The sequence below is a fragment of the Cryptomeria japonica genome, chromosome 7 (assembly GCF_030272615.1).
Source record: "Cryptomeria japonica chromosome 7, Sugi_1.0, whole genome shotgun sequence".
Lineage (NCBI taxonomy): Eukaryota > Viridiplantae > Streptophyta > Pinopsida > Cupressales > Cupressaceae > Cryptomeria > Cryptomeria japonica.
The window spans coordinates 849,013,246-849,031,621 of NC_081411.1; the positions used below are offsets into that span (position 1 = coordinate 849,013,246).

Genomic DNA, 18,376 nt, shown 5'->3' on the forward strand with positions numbered 1-18,376 from the left:
CTCAAGTGTGCTCGCGATGTCGGTTTGTATACACGATGAACAAAATTTGACCATTGCGAGCATGAGGGTGCTCTCACACCAAACACATATTGTTGTTTATATTCATATTGTTGATTACATATGAAAATATTCTTTTAAATTTATAAAAGGGCATCCACCAAATACAGCGAATACACAATAAGGAACTGAATACAAGGAGTTTTGTAGGGTTAATTCAACATTTTAGAAATTTTATCAAATCATATTCTACGATTGCAATGTTTTATATCATATATTTTTGTTGTTTATATTCATATTGTTGATTACATATGCAAATATTCATTTAAATTTATAAAAGGACAACCATAAAATACAACGAATACAAAATAATGAACTCATTTATTGGATCAAATATCGACATTTATATATATATAAAAGACATGTCTGCCAAGTCAATACAAGCATTACAAAAATGTGGCATATGTCATGTCTAAATTGATATACAATAAAAATGTAGAATATATCTACATGTATTGGTCATTCTATGACCAAAACTAACACTATATGATCCTAAACTTGTGGTGGATCATCAAAATCAAGCCTCTTTGATGCAGTACACGGCTCTGTAGATGGCTACAAAACCACAATTCAAAAGCCAAGTTAGAATTCTTTTGTAGAAAATAGTTCACAATTAACAACATAACTATGCATTTCACTTTAATTCCTTTGCAATTGAAATGTAGATTACCTCATCGGCTAATCTAGGAGCTAATGTCTTCGCTCTCCTCTCCTTATCACTCTTAGGAGTTTTCTTGAAGACATACTTAAATGGATCCACGTTATGACTGTATCACGAAGGGGTCTATTGTAGATTAAATGTACAATTAATACAATGTACTAACATAAATATATCAAAAACACTTAAAAGATATAATATAGAGAACAATGACATACCCGCGCCTGAGATGCTTCTCCAATGGACTGAGGATGGCTCACCATCGATGTAGAAACTGTCACTATTACCTATACAAAAAATGTTCAAAGATTAAATACAATTAATATAATGATAAGTATTGAGGTTAAAAATAATTAATTTTACATATCAAACAAAAGTGTACCGGATCTTGAGATGCTTCTCTAGTGCACGGAGGAGGGTTCACCATTGATGAAATAGGTATGGATATTTCTTGTATGAAAAAATTATAAGATTATAATATATTACAAGTTCACATGTACGCGTGCATATAATCATGAAATCAAGAAAATAAAGTAGAGATACATACCTCCGCCCTCTCTTGATTTAGGAGCGAATCAAGTGCATTCAACAAATCCACATAGCTCAATGACCGCTATACATGTAAAATAGACAAAAATACACTAATCAATCTACAAACCCCAACTAATACTTGATTTCAACATTTTCAAACAATTGTACATCTAAAAATGTGTTCAATTAACTTCTTCCCACATTTTGGCATCTTTGAGGAATTCTTTTTCTTAGGACAAGCCCTAGATGCAGAGGGGGTACCCTAAAAAAACAAAATTAACATGAGATATTAGTACAAATAATAAATTAAACATAATTTTTAAAATCTAAAATGAAATGACTTGCATATTCCATCAAAACAATACATAAAAAGGGTTGTACAAAATATAATACCGTATAGCCTTGTAGGCCAAAATCAATCGCTGAGAGCGTGGTGTCATCAATCTGGGACATTTCATCCCCTGTCAACACGTACAAACCAAAAATTGGACCAAGGATTAAAGATAGTTAGTATTGATCAATACTAAGAAGGGGGGGGGGGGTGTGAATTAGTATACTAAAAAACACTGTATTTAAATACTTAAACAGTCTAGTGATAAATCGATAGAATAGTTTAACAAACAAACCGGTTAACACACATGCAAACCAAAATGCAAATAAGACATTCACCCACAGGAGCAATAACACCATAACACAAGATATTTGACATGGAAACCCAAATGGGAAAAACCACAGTGAGATGAAACTCACAAGTAACTATCTGCAGAATAGGAACTAGACCGGTTAAGGTCATACAATGTTCTTTACCAGAACAGATCCTGTTAGGAATCTCAATCTATGTTAGGAGATAAGTCTGATCAAAGACTACCTTGCTAAAGGATTTTAGATCCACAGATGTGAACCACCTTGTTAGAGGATTTACAAAAGGCTTTATGGGCCTACTCAGTTAAGGGCTTAAGACTTGTCAAAGATGTGAGTAATCAACAAGTGATGGATCTAGAAAATAGCACAGATTGCTTGGTTAGATCCACTATGGCTCATAGCTAATTCATTTCAACATTACTTCAGTATTTAGTAACTCACACTTAGTTACAACTCACAAAACTTGATCTTCTCAGTTAAAATTGTACTTACAAAAACTCATCAACAACCTTAAACCCTAGCAACAACCTAAAACCCTAGACATGATGTCCTTATAAAGGAATCTGATTTCATGTCAGTCCAATAGGTTTACAATCCAATTGTCTAGGTTCAATGAATCTAGACATACTTGGTAACACGACACAAAAGCACCGCCAGAGTGTCGGCACCATCAAACAATCGATGGATGGTAACTCATCACAAAAAGTCAGTTGGTAACTCATCACAAAGTATTACCGGTTCACACAAAATATCGATTTACACAAACTATCAGTTGTTGGTTTGACAAAAATGAAGACTGGGAAATATGTATTTTACCGCTTTGATCCCTCATACCGCTTGAGATCCACAAACCACTTGGGGTCGACATATCGCTTCAGACCGATAAACACATTCTGCAAAACATTGATAGTCTAAAGACTATAATGCATCATACCGGTTGCAACAAATTTTGGTTGAGCTTTAACTCATACATATAAAAGTGATCTTAATGCAAGTGTGTGTCCATCAATAACAATCACAACATAATCATGAAAAATGCCAACAATCTCCCCCTTTGGCATTGATGGCAACACTTAGGAAAAAAAAAATTGACTTCTAAGTGTTTTACAACAAAATCATGCCATAAGCAAAATTGCTCCCCCTAAGCATATACACTATCCCTTTTCCTAATCAATACAATGTATAACTATTTGCATACAGAGATAGACATAAAGATATTCAGAGCATACATCAAAATTTTAAATACCAGAATACTTCTCCCCCTTTGCCAACAATGACAAAGTACAACTGAACAACCCCTATTTTCATTTGGTATTAAAATAATAAGAGTTTATGACAATAAAGAATAAAACTTGTCAAAAACCAATTTAAAGTCCTACAAAAATTATTTAATAGATAAAGACCAGGACTCAAGTAGGGAGGTGGCTACTTCTTTCTCTGTCTGCATCTGGGAGACCTGCTCCTCCATGGCATATATTGTGCTCATCTCTTGAGTCACCGTTAAGGCATCCAAATTGAGATAACATTTCTGAAGTATTTGTAGGCGTGGGAGTAGAACCAGTTGTAGTTCCTGCAAATCTTGTGATCGGGTGCTGATCTCAAGCTCAATTCTTGTAGACTAGACATGAAACTAGTGAATGGTTTGCCCATAAGCTGTGAAAGAGTCATATGGTGGCTTGAAGGTTCTCATGTATAACTGCAAGTCTGATTGTAGCTTTTTCCTCTGTACAAGCACATCATCACAAAAGAGATGGGGTTGGCAAATCTTACTGAGTAGTAGATTCCCCTCATCTAGAGCATTCCTTATATCTTTTTGTGCTTTTTGAAGATTGGCCCGGAGCTCATTTATCTTCTTCACCAGAGAAATATTCAGAGCTTTCTGATGCTCTTTCTTGGCATTTTCCTCTGCTACCTCTTCTAGGCTCTGCACCTGATCATCCACTCCTGTTCATAGGAGCTTCAGTTGAGCCAATGATGAATCAGTATTGGGGAGGTTTGTACCGGGTATCAAACCGGTAAGAGTTTCCACCGCAGCTTGGATCACATCTTGCTCCTTTTTCCTCCTTATCACTTCCAGGTGTTCTTGAGCAACCTTGATTCTCTGTAGTAGCTCCATTTCACTTGCAGACTGGAGGTCAATAGGACTGGTGAGGTTAGCCAGTTTGGCTTGACTACCGGTTGCCTTGGGAGTCTCCATCTGCATGCTCTTTGCTGCTTCTACTTTCTCTGCTTCTTTTTGCTGCTCCTCTTCCTTATCCTCCTCTTCTTTCTTCTTCTCCACTTCTTTTCTCTTTTCTTCTTCCTTATCCTCCTCTACTTTCTTCTTCTCTACTTCCTTTCGCTTCTCCTCTTCCTTTTCTTCCTCTTCCTTCTTCTTCTCTACTTCCTTTCTTTTCTCCTCTTCCTTATCCTCTTCTTCTTTCTTCTTCTTCGCATCCTCTTTTCTCTTTTCCTCCTCTTTCTATTTCTCCTCATCTTCTTCCTTTTTTTTCTCTGCTTCCTTTCTCTTCTCCTCTTCTTTATCCTCTTCTTCTTTCTTCTTCTTCTCCTCTACCTGCTTCTTTGCTTCCTCCTGTTTGTCCTCTGCTTTCTTTTCTACCTGTTCGGCCTGCTTCTCCTATCCTGTCGCTTCTGATGGTGTGCCCTGAGCAACATCCTCTACATCTAGAGCATCGACAGCAATAGTGTCTATAGGTTCAGTGACCGGGTTTCCTTCATCATCAAACACTTCATCTAGTTTTGTTATTGTCGGTTCTTGCTTAGCCTTCTTCTTGGTTTGAAGCACTTTGTGCATGTGTACCGCGGTTGTCATCCTTTTCAATATCATCAATTCTTCCTTCCAATAACCAGAGTCTTCTTCTTCTAGTGAAGAAGAGTCCTTTGTTTTGGTTGATGACTTCAAACAACTTGGAATTGGACAGGTTGGGAAAGTGTTGGGCAAAAACTTTCTCCCTTATTTCCTGTTCCTTTTCTATGGCAATGTGCCATTTATTGTCTAAGGACTTATACAAAGAATCTGGTGTCTCAGATCTAATTTTTGAAGGCGACCAGTCATTAGCACACAAATACTTAATAATTTCTTGCTCTACTTCTTCCTTTTCTTCATCATTAAAATCATCAAAATGATCTACCAAATCATTTAACAATTTTCTCCTAATATTTTTAATTGTTCTTTGACAATGTGTCAAAGGTTTGTAGGAAGAAATATCAATATTTACTGGTGCAGATGATGTCGGTTCACTCTTTGTCTTTTTCCTTGTTTGCCTTGTCTTCTTAGGTTTTTCCTCAGACACAGTTTCTTCTAAGTCCGGTGAATTGTTCTTAGTCTTCCTCTTCCTCTCGAAGACTTTGGCAGGTGATCGCTTGGTCACTTTGGGACTTGATGGAGTAACCGGTGCCGATGCTGAAGGCATTGCCTTCCCTTTCTTTGCTAAGAGTTCTTTAACCAGTGTCACCCTTTCCAGGTAGGTGTCAGTTCTCTTTGCCTTTGGATCAAGCGGTGAGGCAAGTAGGGTAGAGGCATACCTGTCCAACATATCATACATCACCTCATAGCCCATAGGCTCCACTTCTTCCTGTCTGGTCTCAATGGCCTCCATTATGCATTCATCCACTTTGATGATAAAGAAGATGTCCTCTTCATATTTCTTGACAATGTCATTGGATATCCTCATCCTTAGGCTCATCTTGCTTCTGAACTCATCAAAGTATTTGTTCAGAACTTTAGGGTAGTCGATTCCAACTGCTTGTAGGCTTTCTTTGATTTTCTTGGTAACCAGTTGGTCAGCAGACCACTGAATATCTCCCACTCCTGGGAAGTAACCTTGGAAGTAGAAGAATAATCCTACTAGTAGTTATCCAAACTTGAATTTCAATGCATTATCCTATTTGATTGATTTAAGATTCAACAGGAGTTATCTTTGCATACTAGTGCATAGATCAGACGATGCATCTTCCTTGATCATCCGGTAAGCGACATTTACCACTGTAGCAGTTACACAGTTAATTCTGCTGGCATGGAACGTCTGGTATCCTATCATCATGCATGCATATTTGACGAGGTCATCCTTGATGGAATTGATAGTCATACCTCATGAGTCACTCATTGAACCAGTGAGCTTGGTCATCTCAGTCTTGATGATCTTCCTCAGGGTTGGCACTTCACTGACATTGCAGAAACCAGTGACGGTGTGAATAGCTTGCGGTGTGATATCATGGGTTCTCTCCAGATAAATCTTGTCACCATGCACTTTGCTCAGAATGATTCGAATGTGGTCATCTGTGAAATCCTCTAGGAAGTAAACCACATTATGAAGCTTCTTCTTCTCCAAGATGCTATACTCTGGTTTGATCTTTTTATCCTTCCCACAGAATAGACCTAGCTGAGAGTGGATTGCGAGAGAACCTAGGTCTTCAATTTTACAATCTATATAATCAGAAATGGCTTCTTCCACTATTACTCTAGCAGGAACTTGTGATAGGGCATTGTATTTGGACTTGCATTGAATGAAGTTAACAGAATCGATAGGTACACTAGAGCTAGCATGAGATGCGGAAGCCATGATAGAAATAGAAAACTCGAGAAATACATTTTGGAAATTGATAATTTAGGGCTTGCAGATTCTACTTCACCTCACACTTCGTCGGTTGTAGAATCACCGCTTTGAGTTCTTCTCTTGACCGTTTGCAATTTTCTTCTGAATCTACTTCAGGGTTTCTAAATTTCTTTGGATCGCAACACAAATCACTTTTTCTCCGCTCTGCACTTGAAAAACTTCTTTGCTTGAAAAATGATAGTAAGAAATGATTTGAAAAATTCTTTTAAGCATATTCCTCACCTACTGTAATTAATGCTCCACCATTAGGGCGTAAACCCTAATTTTCCTTTTACCATTTCTGATCTTCTGCCAAATGACGGGTATCACATATCGGTTAAGGTCTTTTACCGATGTAAATCGGGGGTTTGAAACATTTCGCCGTTTGCTCCCCCTAAGCTTTTTTGAAGCTTAGTTTGCCGATTCCGTGATTTCCACACTAGGTGCAGAAACCAATTCTTCTTGCAACATTGTTGGTTTCTTCTTCCAGGTTTTGTTCATATCCGCTTGAATGGTTTCAACATCAATTTTTCCTTCCAGAGTGACTGGTATATCATCCAATATACTCTTTCTACTTCTACAAAATCTTGTTGAATGACCCGGTTTGTTGCAATGATAGCAAACCATTCCAGGTGCTCTCCAAGGTCCATTATTCATGTTTCCATTCTTCCTTGTACATGTTGCTGCAGTGTGACCATGACCATGGCAAATCCAATAGTTTGCTCTCCATCCAGTTGCCGGTTGATAGCCATTGCTACCTGACTAATGATAATAGGTATTAAACTGGTTGGGTTTCCAGTTCATAAAAGATTCCAGACCAATTCCTTGAGTCCTCTGAGGGTATCTTCCAGTGTTGTTCATAACAGACCTGCATTCAAATGCTCTATGCCCAAACTTGTTGCATGCATAACAATTACCATTGAACTTATTGGATCTAGGTACATTTTTTATGGAGTAAGGAAAATTATTATAGGCTTTGCTCCTACATACATTGGCAGTATGTCCTTCTTTAAGATAGTTAAAGCAAACAGGTTTGAATTTTTGCTTACCTTTACCTTTGAATGTCGGTTGCTTCTTTGATGCTTCAGCATTTGCACCTGAGGTCTCTCCTTCCTCATGACCAGAGAAACCAAGTCCATTGGTATTCTTTACCAGTTTGGTCGACTCAAGCTTTTTCTCTAGCTTGATAGTACTCTTGTTGAACTTAGCAAGTATTTCCTTTGACTCAGAGAGTTCTTTGGAAATAGTAGCATTTGTCTCCATCAAATTTGCATTCTCAGAGATGGCTACATTCAGTTCATCTTGTACTTCTTCTTTTTCCATTCTACTCTCATGAAGGTGAGCAGTAAGTGCACTGATCTCTTGCTTCAACTTGGAGATCTCATGATCTTTGTCCTTCACCAGATCTTCAGCTTTCCTCCGGTTCTCAAGCTCTTGACACATTCGGATAGTCAGTCCTTCCAACTCCTTTCTCAGGTTGGAGTTTGATTCATTCAACTTTTCTACTTCTTGAATTAGGGCTTCCATATCCGCTTCATCAGAAGAACTATTTTCAGATAACTCCATCAGTTTTTCAGCATGTTCTCTCCTTTTTGCCTGAGAGGCCTTATATTTTACCATGAGTTCATCATAGGCTTGCTTAGACTGAATGAGCTGGTGAGTAAGTTCCCTCACAATGTATTCCCCCATATCTCTTCCCAAGTAGTTAAACTTATAGAAAGATTGGCTCTGATACCAATTGATGAATACTAAGAGGGGGGGGTTAATTAGTATACCGAAAAACATTGTATTTAAATACTTAAATAGTCTAGTGATAAACTAGTAGAATAGTTTAACAGACAAACCGGTTAACATACATGCAAACCAAAATGCAAATAAGACATTCACCCACAGAAGCAATAACACCATAACACAAGATATTTGACATGGAAACCCAAATGGGAAAAACCACGGTGAGATGAAACTCATAAGTAACTATCTGCAGAATAGGAACCAAACCGGTTAAGGTCATACAAATGTTCTTTACTAGAACAGATCCTGTTAGGAATCTCAATCTCTATTAGAAGATAAGTCCGATCAAAGACTACCTTGCTAGAGGATTTTAGATCCACAGATGTGAACCACCTTGTTAGAGGATTTACAAAAGGCTTTATGGGCCTACCCGGTTAAGGGCTTCAGACTTGTCAAAGATGTGAGTAATCAACAAGTGATTGATCTAGCAAATAGCATAGATTGCTTGGTTAGATCCACTATGGCTCATAGCTAATGCATTTTAGCATTACTTCAGTCTTCAGTAACTCACACTTAGTTACAGCTCACAAAACTTGATCTTCTCAGTTAAAATCATACTTACAAAAAATCATCAACCACCTTAAACCCTAACAACAACCTAAAACCCTAGACGTGATGTCCTTATAAAGGAATCTGATTTCATGTCAGTCCAATAGGTTTACAATCCAATTTCCTAGGTTCAATGAATCTAGACATACTTGGTAACACGACACAAAAAGCACCACCAGAGTGTCGGCACCGTCAAACAATCGATGGATGGTAACTCATCACAAAAAGCCGGTTGGTAACTCATCACAAAGTATTACTGGTTTATACAAAATACTGATTTACACAAAATACCGGTTGCCAGTTTGACAAAAATGAAGACTGGGAAATATGTGTTTTGCCGCTTTGATCACTTGTACCGCTTGAGATCCATGAACCGCTTGGGGTCAACATACCGCTTCAGACCGGTAAACACATTCTGCAAAACATCGATAGTCTAAAGACTATAATACATCATACCGGTTGCAACAAATTCTGGTTGAGCTTTAACTCATACATATAAAAGTGATCTTAATTGAAGTGTGTGTCCATCAATGACAATCACAACATAATCATAAAAAAATGCCAACAAGTATAGCTTGTATATTTTTGAATTCAAAGTGTACTATTCTATTTTAACATGTTACAAAATACCTCAGGCATCGAAGTTGCAGCTATAGAAACTGAGAGAGGAGTATGGGATACCACTGCTACATCCTGAAATGCATATTATTTGTCTCAATTTAAATTGATGTATAAATGAAAATTCATTTATGTAATTACAAATTTAAAGTGACTGATAAATAAAATGCTATGAATTCAAATAAACACACTTGTGTTTGTCACTCATGGGCAAACATTGTGTCCATCAACTCATCTGTCAGTGCAAAATCCTCAGTCATGTGGGCCTGACATCTACTCCTATAAATAGTGCACAGATGAGATGAGGATCCATCTGCACTAACTGCATCAACTATCCCTGAGCAACTAACACACATATGCTAGATTAGCTCTATGTCGCCACCTAATGGCTCATCATCCAATACAATAGGATGTGCTAATGACGTCCCATGCTGGATGATGGCACCAATCAACACTATGGCCACCTAAAGAGTCTGTAGCTCCATCGACTCTTTCAACTCTACTGGGACAGCCTGATGCACCTTGGGTTTGGGTGCTATGGGGCAGCGACTCTCCGCAGGTAATTGCCTATGGGCTCTAGGTCTATCTTGGGTAGAGCCACCACCTCTACCATGGAACTCTCTCATGTCAAAATAATTTGGGTGCACATTGAGCACAAACTCACAATATACTTTTCTCAAAAAATATAATGGCACCTCATAATTATTACAAGGTGGATCATCAAAGACCATCCACCACCTCTACCAAAAAAGATTCTTCATCTACACATTGGTACACCAATGTATGGGAAACCTCTTTGCAGTAAGAGGTAATGACTGACTAGTTTTGGGATCAACGAAAAGGGCACATATTTGTTGTTTAGTAATATTTTTGTTTTTTACTCCATCGTCTGATAGCCCATTAGCATAGAATTGATGACACCTATCCCTAAAGCTTCCCCATTTGGTAATTTGTGTGGAAATAGCTATGGCACCACTAGCTAAAGTTTCTAGGCTAGTGGTGAGGTATTGATGATGCTCAAGTTTAGAAGTTTTCAATTTAACAATTAGTCTATTGATTTTAGACGTATTTTGGCCTAACTGATTAATTAATTGCTCTTGTGTTTAGGGTGTGCGGTCAAAAGGAGTAATTGGGGGTTGTTCTTGTGTGTTTTTAGGAGGTGCATTTAGTTGTTCTTGTGGGTTTTTAGGAGGTGCATTTGGTTGTTATTGTGGGTTTTTAGGAGGTGCATTTGGTTGTTCTTGTTGTGGATTAGAAGAATCTAATTTTTGAAACAAAAAGTGAAAAAACCTAATGAAAATTAATGAAATTAAATTCAAAATGTAAAACAAATTGAACAAACGGGAAAGAAAGACAAAAATAAACAAAAACTAACCTTGATCCATAGCTTGGAGGACAAATATAGCACCCCGTTCATGGTTTAGGAGAGGAAATGAAAAAAAATGAAGTAAAAATGCTCTATTCACGGGTAAATGAGACCTAGTTTTTTTTAAAAACCTTCTTTTAACAGGAACCACGTACGTGGTTATATTTGGATTATTAGTGCATATGCACTCATTTTCCTATGAGCAGCGTGTACATGCTCTTTTTCCTAGGCGGAGCGCGTACATGCTCATTTTCCTAGGCATAGCTCGTACGCGCTCATTTTCCTAAAAGCAGCGCATACGCGCTACCTTCTCTAGGCTCAAGAAGAACAAACCTAAAAGCATATGCGTGAATTTCAAATTTTAGAACCGCGTACGCACTGCTTGTTTTTCCATGTTTTTTTTGGGTGGTGTCCACTTTTCTGACCACCATCTTTGTGCACATACCCAAAGAAGCTTAAGTCTTTGCTTAAACTCATATGTCGATAGTTGACTCCAAAAGAACTTTGACCAAAGTTTATGTTGATCTCCTAGTATATTACTACTAATTGAATAATTATATTTTCACTTTCTTCCATATCTTAGCATCGTTACAATAGCATCTTAGATTGTAGATACATTAAGTTGCACCAGATTCTAACCTTGCCAATTTTGACTCGCTAGACATCCCCATGTAGGGTCGTTAGTTATTTGTGTCATGAAGAACTCCGAGAAAGCATAAATGTCCTGCGGTTGGGTAGTAAAGTGCTCTAGAAATGTTCTCACCCATAGTGTGCTCGTGGGAAATAGATGTCGAGAGCTCCTATTAGGATGATTATCGGCTATACACACACACACACACACACACACACACATTGTAATCAACTTTATAGTCTATTGTAACTAAAATAATTTCCTTCCGTTTTTTTTCCAATCTCTTGGCCCATGTATTTATACATTTTGTCAAATTAAAATTTTTATTATCTATTAAGAGTATATTGAGCAAGTTGAATTAATTAAATATTAATCATGTGTAATATGTGTATTTTGTTATTTTAATAATATGGAGGTCCTTATAATGAAGGGCCAAGTTCAAATTTTAAAAGAACATCTAATATGGAATTCTAAGTTGTGAATCTTGACCTTTCATAGTGAATCTAAAATAAGTAGATTTTTAAGTTGTGACTCTTGATCTTGCATAAATGACCTCTATTTTATTTGTTCCAAAAGAACTAGTATCATTCATCGTTACACTCCCAAACATTTATGTTAATCTATGAACAAAGTATTAATAAATAATTATCAATAAAAAATATGTTAAAATGAAGATAACTCCATTCAAATATGGTGCCTTGGCTCTTAGAACTCTGTAAATCATTGTCTCATGGATGGGTTTGCCAAAAAGTTCCACATAAATTACCGTAAAAGGAGAACCAACATTTGTCCCAATTACTGATCGAACTTGTTTGAAGGCTTGAACTCCTCTCCAAATAAAGTATGTGCATGAAGAATACGTAAGGCCTTCTAAAACTACCTCGAATATGATTATTTTGTCATTACTAATGTGAAGAAACAAGAAGCTATGGTACACTAAAGTGGCAGTCAACATTACCTCGGAAAAGCATGTCTGCAAGTTTTTTTTGTTGTGAATAGGGGTTGAATGAAGGTTATTTCCCTATTTTTATATGTTGATGTATGTCTATAATATCTATAAAAATGATAGTCCTTTATATGAAACTTATTTGTATGAATTTCTTTTGATTAAGCTTTCATTTGTGTTTGCTTAATTTTCAACAATGAGTTTTGTTTTAGAACAAAGTTTGCATATAAGATTTTGCAAGTTCATAGTCATTACAATAAGTTTTTCAAAAAATGATTTAGTTATTATTATTATTATTATTTATTGATATAATATCATTAATAAAAAATACCCATTGAAACTCATTCAAAGTTTTTGATACCATAAATTTTTAGCCTGGTCCTATAATATTTACAAAACAATTTGTCTTTCCAAATATTAGATATTTATATGTTAATTAGATTTGTTTATAAATTATTTATTTAAAATAAACTCTATTAGCATGACATAGGGACATGTAAATAGGGTTTGAACAAAAACTATTTTCTTATTTTTAAATGTTTCATGTTTATAATATCCATAAGAAGGGTGGTTTTGAAGATGGTTCTTTTTTGTATGAAGTTCTTTGGGTAGGTAAATTGTTTATTTGTGTCCATTTAATTTAAGTTTTATTTTAGAACCAAGTTTGAACATAAGATTTTGTATGTTCATAGTCCTTACAATAAAATTTCTAAATTATAATTTGTAATAGATTTTATTTAATTGTTATATTTTGTTTTATTTAGATTGATATAATATCATCAATAAAAATATCTTAAGTATAAAAAATTGATTATTAATTTTTTTTAAATGAAATAAAATATTTTTTATTGTGTGTATATATATGTATATATGCATGTGTGTGTGTGTTGTGTGTATCTATACACACACACATACATACATACATATAATTTACACAAAAATTTTAAAATCACTAGTTGGCATCATCTTTTATTTCTTTTTAAATGCTTTTATAAATGTCGAATATAAATAATATGTTAATGGGCCCTTGGTTTGCTAGTGAAATTGAATGCTTCTTAATGAATTTTAAAGTTGTTGGTCCCATGAATTTTGCAAAGTAGTTCAGCGTAAAAATTTAAGCTCCAAAATTTAAAGAAGTTGGTGGTCTCATGAATATAATATCTATCTTTGTATGTGCATAATAAAAACATGTAAAAATAATTCATTTCCTAAAATTTAATGAAGTTGGTGGTCTCATGAATATAATATCTTTGTATGTGCATAATAAAAACAAGTAAAAATAATTCATTTCCTTCCAAAACTATTTTTTGATAGAAATTAAATTTAGATTTTTGACAAGTGACAAATAACATTCCAAGTTGGTTTGACAAGTGAGAGATAACATTTAGCCCCACCCCTTTTTCACCCCTCATATTTGGTGGCCTAAAAACTAGAAGCTTCTATTTTTTCGGAAAATGTTTCAAATAATCCGGCAACACCATTTTTTTTTCATGAGACCACCTCTTCCTTAAAAGTAGAACTTAAAGCTTCTATTTTTTATTTTTTTAAGATTTCAAATAATTGGATAGCCCCACCCCTTTTTCACCCCCTCATATTTGCGAGCCTAAAAACTAGAAGCTTCTATTTTTTAGGAAAATGTTTCAAATAATCCAGCAACACCTTTTTTTTTTTTTCATGAGACCACCTCTTCTTTAAAAGTAGAACTTAAAGCTTCTATTTTTTATTTTTTTAAGATTTCAAATAATTGGATAGCCCCACCCCTTTTTCACCCCCTCATATTTGCGAGCCTAAAAACTAGAAGCTTCTATTTTTTAGGAAAATGTTTCAAATAATCCAGCAACACCTTTTTTTTTTTTTTCATGAGACCACCTCTTCCTTAAAAGTAGAACTTAAAAGCTTCTATTTTTAATTTTTTTAAAGATTTCCACCGTTTGTGCCGCTAGAGGTTATTAAAGTTGTCCAATTCATCATCCGAAATCAGGTAGACATCATTGTTGCTGACACCATTGTCGGAAAAGCATAAGTGTCAATTTAATGCAAAACATAATGCATTTGTCCTGTATCTGACCTAATTCATCAACTCAATTTAATTATTGTGCTCACTGAAATGCAGATATATACAGATGAATGTTGTGAGTGGAGATAATTATCACATCATCTCTTACAAGATGGCACCATCTACTGTCTCTTCAGTATCTGATCTTCGAGTTGAAAGGAAGAGTTGTAAAGTTGTATATCCAGAGAAGATCAAAGAGAGAAGGGCATTGTTTTTGAGTAACATGGATCAACAAGTTGTGCATTATGTTCAGAAATATGTGCACTTTTTCTCTGCTCCATCACTAATTCCATTTGACATAATATTTGGTGTACACGAAGAAGCTCTCAGTAAAACTATGGTTGCTTATGATTTCATGTGTGGGAGACTCATGTTTAATTCAGAGCAAGGGAGGTTTGAGATCGACTGTAATGCTGCAGGAGTTCCTCTTGCCATCTGTGTAAGTGAGCTCAGTTTACAAGAGTTGGGGAATCTCGCCATACCAAATCCTGCCTTCTCACAACTTTGCCTACCCTCAGATTCTTCAAACCCAACACTAGGAGATGGGCCTCTCGTATCATTTCAGGTAAAATGGTGTCATAACTTATATTGCATGTTTGGTTAATGACATATTTGTAATAAATTATATTAGTAAAAGTGAAATTATTCTTGAGAAGAGTTTATGAGTTTGATTGAAAATTAATTTTGATAAGATTAGTAATTGGATAGTAAATCTAAAGAACACATGACCCACTTTTTTTTTTAATGTATAATTGTTCTTTTCATTTAGTGGTCTATTATAATTAATAATATATGTACTAACGTACATAATATGTATTACAAGTTCAAGTGGTTGAGCTTAATTAATTGAAGTATTGAGTTTTCGGAGTGGAGGTTGGAATTTAAATTCCAAAAGGACATGAAAATTTAAATTGTGACTTTTGGTCTTCTGAAGTGTTTCTAAAATAAGTGAATTTCTAAGTTGTGACTCTTGGTCTTCCATAGCGTTTTTAGAAAAATTGGATTTCTAGTGTGACATTTGATCTTACCATAAATGATTTCTATTGTTGATCTACCATAAATGATTTCTAGTGTGACTGTTCCAAATGGACTAATATTAGTCTCATTATTGTATTCATCTTATCTTATTTTCTCAACATAACTTTCACAGCTAACCTTATCCTGCTGCAATCAGAGAATTCATGATGTATTTGCTTAGAAATTAATAGATTGAACCTGTATTCATCATAACTCTTTTTGTGAGTTACTTCTCGACAAAAAATTGTATTAATCAATGAACAAAATATTTGTAAAAGATTATGATAATAAAAATATGTATTGGAATGCAGGTCACTCGATTCAAATGTGGCGCCTTTGCTCTTGGAAGCTCTGTAAATCATTGTCTCATGGATGGGTTTTCCATACAAGGGTTTGCAAGAAATTTCACACATATGGCTATAAAAGGAGAACCAGCATTTATCCCAATCACTGATCGAACTTGTTTGAAGGCTCGAACTCCTCTCCAAATAAAGTACGAGCATGAAGAGTACGTAAGGCCTTCTGAAACTACCCCAGATAAGATTATTTCTTCATTACTGATGCGAAGAAACAAGGAGCTGTGGTACACTAAAGTGGCAGCCAACAAAGCCTCGGAAAAGCATATCTATAAGCTGTTCTCATTATCAGGGAAAATGATAAATGCCTTGAAAATGAAAGCGGCAGATGGCATGGTGAAGCACTGCACAAGTTTTGTTGCAGCACTGGCACACGTGTGGAGGGCAAGGGCTGCTGCAATGGGAAACTTGAAACCAGATGATGTTTCCACCGTTCACTATGTCGCAGATATAAGGTATAATTATCTTCATTGATAAGTTATCTTATTTAGCTGTTTTTTGAATTTGATTGTATATATTTTTTTATCATCGTTTTGGATCACATTCAATGATCTATCACGATTGTTTTGGATCACATTCTTTGATTCATAATTAAAGTATGTTAGGAGATATATGATACATTCTGACAATAGATTATAGATCTGAAACGTGGATGCAAAAAGATATACACAGTCAAATCCAAAAGCAACTAAATAATACAGTTATGAATTGTAAAAATCTGATAAAATGATAAACTTTTTACCGATAATAGATGTAATCAATCTTTGTGTATTGTCAGGTCAAGGCTCGTTCCCCCTCTCCCAAGAGAATATGTGGGGAATGCAATGGCTCCAGCCTATGCTAAGGCCACTTTTAGACAATTAGAAGAAGAGCCATTTGGGGAGACTGTGAAGAAGTTGCAAGAAGGTGTTGATAGATTGATAGATGAGTACTTGAGGTCGTCAATAGATTGGCTGGAATTATATGACGGAGTGCCAGTTCTGGAAAATGGGTTTCATGTAACAAATTGGAAGAATTTGGGATTTGCAGACATGGAATTGAGAGGAGGTATTAAGTCTTTGCATTCTGGGCCTGTGCTCTCAGGAGGGGCCAAGGTTGTACGATTCCTAGGACACCCTGAGGATAACCAAGGGATGCAGCTGTATATTGGTCTGGAGGCCTCTCACATGAACAAATTTGAGAAACTCATTGAAACTATTTGATCCCATCAATCCTAAGCCTAGCACTATAATATTTACAAAGACATAAGTAAACAATTTATGTCTTTGGAAGTAGAATTTAATAAATATTTATATTTACAAAGACATAAATAAACAATTTATGTCTTTGGAAGTAAAATTTGATAAATATTTATAAGTTAATATTGACTTGTTTTATAATTATATTTATATAATATGTAAACTCTCTCATCGGTATAATGTCATATGTAAATAGGGATTGAATGAAGGTTATTTCTCTATTTTTAAAATGTGATCTATGTCTGTAATATTAATAAGAAGGACAGTTCTTTATATGGAATTTATTTGTATGAATTTCTTTGGGTAAATCTTTTATTTGTGTTCATTTACTTTCAACAAAAAGTGTTGTTTTAGAATATAGTTTGGATATAAGATTTTGCATGTTCATAGTTCTTACAATAAGTTTTTTAACAGATCTTGTTTAACTATATTATATTTATTTTTTAATTTCTACTAATATGATATCATTAATAAAAAAATACAAAAATAGGTTATTAACAAATTTTTAAAAATGAAAAAATATTTTTTGATTTCATATATATATATATATATATATATATATATATTTTACTATATCTTTAACCTATATCTAAGAAGATGTACAAAGAATCTCAATTTTTGTGAAGTGATTTTTTTTATATCATTGTCAAACAATTAAAGTGAATACTCAATATACTCCTCGTAATCAAGCTAATATCTCGTGCCAACTTTATTCAAAGCACTTAATTTTATCAAGTGCATGTGTGAGTTGTACTTCCTTGTTGTATATTAAAGAGCTAGAGTTACAAGTAGACCAAATGTCTATTTGTCAATCCATCTCTTTTGACCATGGCTCGAATCCTATGTCAATTTTTCTTTTTCCAAATTTTAGTAAAATTCACATAGCCACACATATTTGAGAACACCAATAATAAGATTATTAATGTTAATTGTGGTCATTTGACATTATTTCTTAAAATATGGAAAAAAATAAAAATAAAAAATTAATTTGGTGTCCGAGTGATATAGAGTATCCTCTAAATTTATGGGAGGAGTTTGCCTCCTTAACTCTTATGCATACACATTTGAATATATTATATGATCTTTTTGCATTTGACCAATTTTATACTAATTTTTATGACAAATTTTACACTATTTTAATATTTATCTACTCAAAAAATGAAAAGAATAGTAAATTTCAAATGTAGATGCACAAAAATAATCAAGCATATTCATTCAAACTTTTATTATTAGAATCTACCTAAATCATAAATTTTGATTAATTCTTCCAACCCTAGTCATAAAATATAAATTCCAATTTTAATAATTTTTAATTAATTGTAACT

General features: G+C 34.7%; 1 protein-coding gene across 1 annotated transcript; it reads left to right on the forward strand.

Moving 5' to 3' along the window:
- The first annotated feature begins 14,518 nt into the window (after nt 1–14,518).
- Nucleotides 14,519–17,331, forward strand: LOC131856284 (acyltransferase GLAUCE-like). Its single transcript, XM_059207850.1, has 3 exons — nt 14,519–15,005; nt 15,769–16,268; nt 16,592–17,331. The coding sequence occupies exons 1-3, from the start codon at nt 14,553–14,555 to the stop codon at nt 17,013–17,015; spliced, it is 1,377 nt and encodes a 458-aa protein (XP_059063833.1). The 5' UTR covers nt 14,519–14,552; the 3' UTR covers nt 17,016–17,331.
- The last annotated feature ends 1,045 nt before the right edge of the window (nt 17,332–18,376 follow it).